This window comes from Chrysochloris asiatica, unplaced genomic scaffold (genome assembly GCF_000296735.1).
Source record: "Chrysochloris asiatica unplaced genomic scaffold, ChrAsi1.0 scaffold00129, whole genome shotgun sequence".
NCBI classification, from domain to species: Eukaryota; Metazoa; Chordata; class Mammalia; order Afrosoricida; family Chrysochloridae; genus Chrysochloris; species Chrysochloris asiatica.
Window position 1 is genome coordinate 3,019,440 of NW_006408647.1, and position 10,891 is coordinate 3,030,330.

Genomic DNA, 10,891 nt, shown 5'->3' on the forward strand with positions numbered 1-10,891 from the left:
ACCCTGTATAGGGTTTCTGAGGAGCAGCTGGTGAGCTTGAACTACCAACCTTGCAGTTCAAACAGCTTTGCAGTCTGGCACATGAATCCACGCCACCACACCTGGACCCCATTTTATATATATATGTCATAAGGCCCGACCAGCATTAAAGGTACAAAATATATACTGCTCATAGTGGGAAGTACAGCACAGGGTGTGAATGAAACAAGAGTCTTAGAAATCAGGGTCTATGCAATCTACCACAATCATCATATTAGCATGCATGTTGTTGTTATTTAGTGACATTGAGTTAGTTCCAACTCATAGTGACCCTGTATAGGGTTTCCAAGGAATGGCTGGTGGGTTTGAACCATCGACCTTGCTGTTCAAATTGACCTTGCAGTCCAGTGATTATCTTACAGCATCACACTAGGTCTCCATTAGCAGTTATATAGTACTTAAATGTTCAGATGTACTTTCCCACACATCTTTTATTTGAGCTTCGAAAGACTCTGTCAGGACTTTACTGATCTTTTCCACATTTGATGAGGAAACAAGATCAGAAAGGTAAACTTTCTTACCTGAGTTCACACAGCTAGTTAGCCATAAAGTGGTGGTGGTTATGTGCCGTGGAGTCAGTTCCGACTATGGGCGACCCTGTACAGGGTTTCCGAGGCTGTAAATCTTTGCGGGAGCAGAAAGCCTCGTCTTTCTCCTGCAGAATAGCTGGTAGTTTCAAACTGCTGAGTAGAGTAGACTTTCTAATAATATCAAGAAGAAGGGGAACGTGGTGGATTGCTCCTCTTTGTGGTCTAATTGGTCTTCTTTTTTCTTTTATTTATAGGTCAAAAGTGTAAAACAAAGTAAAAAGGTGACAACAATAAAGAAACCTGAGGTAAATCTATATAGCTGTATATAGAACAGGAGATTGTTTGGGGTTTTATTTGTTTTCTAATGAATACTATCAATGACCATCTTTCTAAAGTGGTTTCATTGCATCGCTACCTAGAAGTAAAATGCAAGCTTACATCAAAGTACTTCTTACATGATGACAAACATCAAGAAAAGAAAAAAACAACAAAAATTTCTACATTTATAATGCCACTGCTAAAACAGGTGGAATCATGCTTCATAGATGGCTGGGGTATAATAATAATTGCTAAAATTTTTTAGCATGTTCTCCTACAATGTTGTTGTTGTTGTTGTTGTTGTTGTTGTTGTTGTTAGGTGCCATCGAGTTGGTACCAACCAATAGTGACCTTATGCACAGCAGAACGAAACACTGCCCGATCCTGGGCCAACCTCACTATTGTTGTCACTCGAGTCCATCAATGCTGCCACTTGGCCAATCCATCTTGTTGGGGGTCTTCCTCTTTTCGTCTGACCTTCCACCTTACCAAACATGATATTCTTCTCCAGTGACTGGTCCCTCCTGACAATATGTCCAAAGTATGAGAGATGAAATTTGGCCATCTTGGCCTCTAAGGAGCACTGTGGCTGCACTTCTTCCAAAATGGATCTACTGATTCTTTTGGCAGCCCATGGCACTTTCAATATTCTCCTCCAACACCATAACTCAAAGGCATCAATTCTTCTATGGTCTTCCTTATTCACTGTCCAGCTTTCACATGCATATGAGGTTATTGAAAATACCATGGCTTGGGTTAGGCGTACCTTATTCCTCAAGCTGACATCTTTGCTCTTCAACACTTGCTCTTCTCCTACTATATGTCAATATATTTATTTTTAAATAACAACTGCACTGCATACAAAAAATATATATACCTTAAAAATAAACCAAATTTTAAACACAGAAGTATTATTTTAATAATAATTTTTACCAATAATGTTTAATGGAAAAATGCCATTAGACATACCTCACTGCTTTTGTGATTTTTCATATTAATCTTCGTGACACAGAGCTTCTAAGATTGGTTTATATAATATTTTATTTTAATGGCATACTAGATGGAAAAGATACCTCACAAAGAACAGCATACACATAAATACATTAGGTAAGGTTTATCATTAATGATATTTGATGTCAATCTATATTCCAAATCAAAAGTTTTTAATAATACTGATTGAGGAGGGTTGACTTCTTGTCGTAGCTAATGAAATCTTTGTTGTTTTTAACCACATAATGTACATGATGAACATCTTCTACTGGGGTTACAAGTATTGACTGCCATTTTTCTGTTGTTCATTAGTGCTGTCTTTTGGCATTATTTTCAATCCATCATTTCTTTCTCCACAAGAATCTTCTCAGTTACGTTGCAAGGTTTGTGAGGTTTGCTTTAGCTAAAGCTTGAGTCTGTAATTCATAATGTCCCTTACACAACCACAGGTGTGTTACAGTTTAAAACAAAATCCTTCTTTCATCCATATTCGCCTCCAACTGCCATCCCATTTCTTTGTGTCCCTTTACATCTAAATGCCAAAATTTTTGCTATGACCAATTTCTCTTCTCCTGTTTTTTATTGAACTCAACCAGGCTTGGGTTTCTATCATTCCACCAGAATCATATTTGTCAAGGTCACCATTTTACTGGATCTAAGAGAAGTATTCAACAAAGTTGTTGATCAAGCCTTTCTTTTCTTTGTTCTAGGTTGTCACTTTCTATTTATTCACATTCTACTTCACTGGTCAGATTTCCCCTGCCTCCTTCATTAGTCTGCATCAATCAGCCCAATAACTAAATGCTGGTGAGCTCACAGCTTCCAATGGCTTTATATCTCATTCAGAGAATAGGCTCAAGTCTTTCAGTAACCTACAAGGTTCTCTATAATCTGTCTCTCACCCCTCCATTTCTCTGACCTCACCTCTTCTTTTTCTCAGTGTTGCTCATTCCTGCAACTGCTTTCTTCACTAAGATCACACCAAGTATAGAGTCCTGGTGTTAGCACTGGACTGCTAACCACATAGCTACCCTCTGTAAGGTTTCTGAGGAGCAGCTGGTGGGTTTGAACAGCTGACTTTACAGTTAGCAATCCAGTGCTTATTCTACAGTGCCACAACAGATTTTCTTCCCTACGTTTTCAATAAAAAATTAAAATGAATAGAATGTCTGATATTTTTTTCCCACACTCCTCCTGCTTATCTTGACACGCCCCAGGGTATGTATGTTGCTGTTGTTAAGTGCCATAGAGTCAGTTCTGACCCATAACAACCCTGTATAGGGTTTCTGAGGAGCCGCTAGTGAGCTTGAACTGCCGACCTTGCAGCTCAAACAGCTTTGCAGTCTGGCGCATTAACCCACAGTGCCACACCAAGACTCACTTTTAAAAGTATTGTGATTTGCTCATTTCGCGTGGCGGCAGCCTTGCGGTCTGCTTTTCTTCATTTAATCGGGACCTCCACTGAGCAATCATGTGTAAGGGACCCACTGTTGGCATTGATCTTGGCACCACCTACTCCTGTGTGGGTGTCTTCCAGCATGGGAAGGTGGGGCTCACTGCAAATGATCAGGGCAACGGAACCACCCCAAGCTATGTCACTTTTACTGACACCGAAAGCGATTGATCAGTGATTCCGCAAAGAATCAAGTTGCCATGAATCCCACTAACACTGTTTTTGATGCCAAATGTTTGATTGGAAGACGATTAGATGATGCTGTTGTCCAATCTGATATGAAGCATTGGCCATTCATGGTGGTGAATGATGCAAGGAGGTCCAAAATCCAAGTAGCATATAAGGGAGAGACCAAAATTTCTATTCAGAGGAAGTGTCCTCTATGGTTCTAACAAAGATGAAGGAATTTGCAGAAGCCTACCTTGGAAAGACTGTTACCAATGCAGTTGTCACTGTACCAGCCTACGTTAATGATTTTCAACATCAGGCCACCAAAGACGCTGGAACCATTGCTGGCCTCAACATACTCCAGACCATCAACGAGCCAACTGCTGCTGCCATTGAGTATGGCTTAGACAAAAAAGTTGGTGCTGAAAGAAACATGCTGATCTTTGACTTAGGAGGAGACACTTTTGATGTGTCAATCTTCACTATTGAAGATGGAATCTTTGAGGTCAAGTCCACAGCTGGATACACCCACTTAGGTGGAGAAGACTTTGACAACCGAATGGTCAACCATTTTATTGCTTAGTTTAAGCACAAGCATAAGAAGGACATTAGTGAGAAAAGAGGGCTGTTTGCTGCCTCTGCACTGTTTGTGAACACACAAAACGCACCCTGTCTTCTAGCACCCAGGCCAGTATTGAGATTGATTCTCTCTATGAAGGTATTGACTTCTATACCTCCATTACCCAGGCCCTATTTGAAGAATTGAACGCTGACCTATTCCGTGGCACCCTAGATCCTGTGGAGAAAGCCCTTAGAGATGCCAAGCTAGACAAGTCACAGATCCATGACATCATCCTGGTGGGAGACTCTACCCGTATTCCCAAGATTCAGAAACTACTTCAGGATTTCTTCAACGGCAAGGAATTGAACAAGAGTATCAACCCTGATGAGGCTGTTGCTTATGGTGCAGCTGTCCAGGCAGCCAGCTTATCTGAAGACAAGTCTGAAAATGTTCAAGATTTAATGCTTCTGGATGTCACACCTCTTTCCCTTGGTATTGAAACTGCTAGTGGAATGAATCATGACTGTACTCATCAATCGCAATTACTACCAAATCTAACAAGCAGTCACAGATTTTCACAATCTACTCTGACAACCAGCCAAGGGTACTCATTCAGGTTGATGAAGGTGAACATGCCATAACCAAGGATAACAACCTGCTTGGCAAATTTGAACTTACTGGCATACCTCCTGCACCCCATGGTGTTCCTCAGATTGAAGTCATTTTCAATATTGATGCCAATGGTATCCTCAATGTTTCTGCTGTGGATAAGAGTACTGGAAAAGAGAACAAGATTACCATTACTAACGACAAGGACTGCTTGAGTAAAGAAGACATTGAACGGATGGTTCAGGAAGCTGAGAAGTACAAAACTGAAGATGAGAAACAGCGGGATAAGGTGTTTTCCAAAAATTCACTTAAATCCTATGCATTTAACATGAAAGGAACAGTTGAAGATTAAAAACTTCAAGGCAAGATCAATGATGAAGACAAACAGAAGACTCTTGGTATATGTAATGAAATTATCAACTGGCTTGATAAGAATCAGACTGCAGAGAAAGAAGAATTTGAACATCAACAGAAAAAGCTGGAGAAAGTCTGCAACCCTACCATTATCAAGTTGTACCAGAGTGCAGGAGGCATGCCTGGAGGAATGCCTGGGGGGGATTCCCTGGAGGTGGAGTTCCTCCATCTAGTGGTGCCTCTTCTAGGCCCATCATTGAGGAGGTTGATTAAGCTAGTATCTAAGCATAGATACCTTAGCATTGTTCCACAGTAAAACACTGATGGGCCCAAATTTGCAGCACATTCAATAGCAGTTTTAAAAAGAAGAACTGCTGTCCTAAATTTCTGGGCATTCTCAATACTTGAATATCGAGTTAAAAGCATAGGGGAAAAAAGTAACATGGCACTTTATTAACACTGTATGTAAATGGAAAATGCAATGTCTTAAATAAAGTTGTATTTAAAATTGGCAGCATAAAAAAAAAAGTACTGTGATTTAAGGAAAGTGACTCAGAGTTTCACTCTGTGTGAAGCATAAGAATTCTTATGGAGGATCAAGACATAGGCTAAAAGGGTAAAGGTGAGGAAATAATATTAAGGTGTTTGAATGTTTAGTGAATTTTGGGTTCCCCTGCCTACTAGGGTGACATAGATATCTAAGTGGGATAGAAAGGATAACTGGGGAAGATGATTACAGAAATCTTGTAAGCCTATCTTCAGCCTATAATGGATTGGATTATCTAAAAGGGGTCTAGATTGTACCCAGGAAAACAGGTTTCTTGTTAAGTCTTGGTGGAGGATGACTCCCACCCAGAACCTTACGGGTGGGACATTCCCAATTGAAAAGCTATGCAGACCAACCCTGAACAAGTAGAGGAACAGAAGATACTCCCTAAAAGAAAGACCAATGGGAGGAGAACAGGTTTTTAAAAAAGCAGACTGTTGGAACATTATCAAACAAGCTGTTTGCCCTGGAACCATAAAGGCAAGAAAAGCCAATCTATTAGGGTAAATTCCTGTCTAAGACTGAAACTCAAAGGGAACACTTGAATGAATAGTCCTGTATGCTTGATGGTAACTGTCCTGATGGATTTATGAGTGGAAAGGGGGTAATTGCAACAAAGAAGCCATAGACTGAGATTAGCCATATTCCATGGATGTCCAATAACCTTGGAATGATAGAGAAAAAAGGATGAACTAATGGGTTTGAAGTTCAGGGTGATGTGTGAACTCCCGAGTCCAAAGACACTGACCTCACCACTGAGGGCTACATGAAGCAGTCACTGGATCAGACAAAGGGGGAAATAAACAGGAACTCCTTGAATTGCAAACAGTACCCATTGGGCCTAGCGTGGATGGCTTGCTGACCAGAATTGACCAGATGAAGATAAAGAAGTATGATACAGGGAGCAAGCGTAAATTGCTACAACCTGATCAACTGGACCCTTGATTATGGATGAGGCTGCTCAAAATTCCAACCAAATAGGAAAAGACTCTCCATATCAAAGATAAAGCATGACTCCTCAGTACACTGGGCTAATAGGGATGGACAACTTAGACTTCGGCTACCAAAACTGGGGGTCCATAAAGGCATGAAGTGGCTGGCTTACAAGCTTTCATGAGGGTACTTAGTGTTCAAAAGCAAGAAGTATGACAGAAACCCAACTGAATAATTTCAATCCTATCCAGATGGGTCTGATAATGAAGGGGATAAGACTTTATGATTTAATTTTGAGTAATTGTTTAAGGAGCTCTGGTAGCGTAGTGGATACTAATCAGGCTGCAAACCGCAAGGTCAGCAGTTCGAAACTACCAGCTGTTCCGCGGGAGAAAGAGGAGGCTTTCTGCTCCCGTAAAGTTTTACAGCCTTGGAAACCCTGTACAGGGTCGCTATCAGTCCACGGCACACAACAACAACAACAATTGTTTTCAGCTTTAATGGCGATTGTTACAACTGTAAATGTAGAAGAAGTGCAACTAAAAGGGGGAGCAATTAATCTGTCATCTCAGGAACAGAGGATCCTAGGACCAATAAGAGGGAAGAACATGAGAGCAGAGAGGGATCATGACCAGAAAAGCGGCGACAACAGAGATGTTGGTGGAGGTGATGGCATAGAGAGAATGTCAGTGGACTTTAGGCCCATAGACTGAGAAAAGCAGCGTACCTGCGGACATAAGGCTGGCTTACAAAATGTGATCTTTGGACACTTAAACAAATGCATATTTACAATGTGGCATGTGTACACCAAAAAAAAAAAAAGGTAATTCTGGTAAATACTGTTGGCTAAGGGAGCATGGAAGGTATTGTTATAATTAAATGATCTGCTGAATGTTAAAATGGTGATCTGTCGTGTAAGCCTTCACTTACTCAATACACAATAAAAACTTTAAAATAATCATAATAAGTAGCAAAAAGATTGCAATTAAATATGTAGAATTAAAAAAAAAAAAAAAAGAATCCTTATGGAGCATGTTTAAAGTGCAGATTCCTAGGCCTACCACCCACCGATTCCAATTCAGGAAGTCTGTTGTTGAGTTCAAGAATGTACATTTGCAAGATGTATTAGTGGGGAGATGCAGATAGATGGTCCAACTATAAATGAAAATACGTCTCTATGTTTGGTAGTCTTCTGTTGTAACTCAATACTCAATGAAAATGGAAAAATTTAGCATGCCTAACTCATCTTACACACTGAATGACTTAAGTCCCATACGTCCTAGACCAGTGGTTCTCAAGGTTTTAGATTATGAAGGTTGTATCATTCAGTATAGTGGTGTTTGTGTGCCATGGAGTCAGTGCAGACTCATAGCAAGCCTGTATAGGGTTTCCAGGGCTGTAAATCTGTACGGAGCAGAAAGCATCACCTTTTTCCCACATAACAGCTGGTAGTTTCGAACTCCTGACCTTGAGGTTAGCAGCTGAACTCATAAGCACTACATTACCAGAGCTCCTTATCAGTCAGTATAGGATAAGTTATACAGCAGCAAAAAAATCAAAACAGATAATGCAATATTTATGTATATCATAAAGATAAACATTAAAAATTTCTCAGCCCCACCCTGTACCACCAACCACATACATAATAGTCCTTGTTCCTCAATATCTGTTGTGGTGGGGATAGGAATGGCAAAATCACTATGATTTCTGGGATGATTTAAAATAAGTTTCTTTCTTATTAATGATATGACATCTACAAACATTCAAAAGATAGATTTACATAAATGTGTCAAGTGTAGTTTTTCTTCTGTCAAAATCTCACATATTCATGGATTCACAAATTCCTTAAATAACATTCTCAAAGATCTTCAGACCATACTTTTCAACTACTCCTCTAGACACTGAGAATCTACTGATACAGTTGACTTACCTACCAACTCAATGGCACCTAAAACAACAAACCTTTTTAAAGTTAGAATCTACTGTCATGGTTTTTTGTTGTTGTTGTTGTTGTTGTTATTTTTTTATAGTACATAAACAAACCGCACTGTTTTTGTCCCCAGCTATTGACCAATTTTCTGTCCCTTTAACAAATGTTTCCTTTGTTGACAGTCAATTGTGGACTCCATCCATTGCCATAAATCTGAAATTTACAATGGTATTGTCATAAAATTGATTCCAATTTACAATAGGAAATATATTGAGACAACTAAGGCTATACATAGCTCCTTATTCCAATATCAAATGTTTTCTCATTCCTAGCCCCAGATAAGTCCCTTCTTGTTCAAGAGAAAGAATCAGACTACTTCATTTCTATGGCAAACTTTTTCATCATGTTCAAGTGACACCTTTTCTCGTCCCCTCCACAACCTTGTTTCAACAATTCTACCTCCTTTCTCTTAAAGGTACAACCTTTCCCCTTCTGTTAGATTCCAGTCCTTATCCTATAATTATGATAGCATCTCCTCTACCCTAACAAATCACCCAAAAAACCAATACTTACTTTGTTCTCCTTTATTTTACTGTCACATCCATTATTTCTCCTTCAGAGCTTTTATTTACTGAAAGTATAAAACCGTTCTCTCTTATATAATGTTTTACTCAAATTAAGAGATGAACATATATAGTTTATAGAGGCAAATAATATTATAAGGCTTAAAACCATGGGTGAAATTCAAGCTGTTTAATAACTAGTTGGACCAATTAGGTAAATCCTAATTAGGTAAATCCTAACCAGACCTTGCTTATTGTTAAAAACATCTGATCACACCCCTCCCAACTCCTGATTCTCTTTGCCTAGAGACAATCACTTTCAAACCTTTGTTGTTTCTTCCAGTATTTACATAGATTTCTCAATGATCATCTCTTCCAGCTAATTCTTCCTCTTTCACCTTCTTCAGAGATGTTGTTGTTGTTAAGTGCCGTCGAGTCGGTTCCGACCCATAGCGACCCTGTATAGAGTTTCCGGGTGCCTAATTCCTATATCTCTGTGGGGTCCTCTAGGGCAAATCTGTTTTGTTCATGTGATCTGCCCTCCTGTAGACTTGGGTTTGAATTAAAGCAGTTAACACTTATCCCTCTACTTTCCAGCTTTCACCATTTTGATAACATCTCTGATCTGTAGTCCTCTCCTCCCCCATCCTCTTTGGTCTTATTGTTTATGCCTTTTAAAAACTTCTTTAATCTCATTTTAGTGGGCTTAAAGAAACAGCAGAAATAAAAGTCTATTGTCAACTAGCCAGAAAAACATTCAAACATCTAGGAAGGGTTAGCAGATCCTTCTTTCATTTCTTTATGTCCTATGTAGGCCTCAACTGACCAAGGTCTGGCTTCTACCTCTAACACTCAGCTAAACCTACTTCCTCAAAGGACCAAAGACTTTTATTCATCAAAAATGGTGGCCGTTTTTCTACCTTCATCCTTTGGAGTATTCTGCAACATTGAATACCTGAGTGTCACCTCATGTACTGAAGAGCAATATCTCTTTTACCTCCTTCATTTCTTCTTCCCTTTATTTATAGGGGATAAAGTGAATTCTTCTCAGTGTCCTGTCTTTGCTGTTCTTCTTCACTATTCACTCAGTGAATACCAGGCGCTATGCCAGATGTTGGACACAGAGGTAAACAAAACATGTGTAAAAGGATAGTACAATAATACTTTTTCTTCTCAGTTTTGACTAAAACCCCAAAAGCTAAGAACAAAATAATCAGTGGCAAGTATTTCCACATTCCAAACTGAACCACTAAGAATGTGAAACTAGAAAAGGTAGTGGGCCCAAGCAATTAATCTGAATATAACTTCACTTGAACAGTTTGAAAATGAAGAAACTTGGAGTATCTTGAGAAAGTTTTAGAAAGTGTATTATTGTGTTGTTAGGTGCATCGAGTTGATTCCAACTCATAGCGACCCTATGCACAATAGAATAAAACACTACCCAGTCCTGCGCCATCCTCACAATTGTTATTATGTTTTAGCCCACTGCTGCTACCACTGTATCAAACCCCACTGTGCTTAAATGAGGGGGCATTTTCCTTTGCACTCCCACCCCCAGGAGTGATTGGTACTATTTGTATTCAAACATTGTAAAGGAGCCTTAAAGAGATGCTTTTGGAATGCTTGATATTCCACTCCCAATGGAGTTTTAGGGGGTCTAAAGCCAAACCCAACCCAACCCACTGCCATCAGGTACAGTCTGACTCATAACAACACCATTGTGTCACCAGAACTCCTTTTGAGGTAACAAAGTAACTGGTATTTGACACACCTAAAAGGAATAAATAATAAACTGAAGAAAAAATTCAAGCCTCGACTTTCATTATTGAAAGATTCTCTGGGAAAATTATTGAATGATGCAGAATGCATCAAAAGAAGATGGAAGGAATACACAG

The 10,891-nt window shown here is 39.4% G+C and overlaps 1 protein-coding gene and 1 pseudogene across 1 annotated transcript in view; both read left to right on the plus strand.

The window, feature by feature from the left end:
• The first annotated feature begins 3,348 nt into the window (after positions 1-3,348).
• Positions 3,349-5,296, plus strand: LOC102839600 (annotated as a pseudogene).
• A 4,601-nt stretch (positions 5,297-9,897) lies between these two features.
• CFI (complement factor I) overlaps positions 9,898-10,891 on the plus strand; it is a 68,726-nt gene continuing 67,732 nt past the window's right edge. The window contains exons 1-2 of the mRNA XM_006869340.1: positions 9,898-9,967; positions 10,025-10,122. Coding sequence (XP_006869402.1) covers positions 9,898-9,967; positions 10,025-10,122 — 168 coding nt within the window. The remainder of the gene's footprint in view (positions 9,968-10,024; positions 10,123-10,891) is intronic.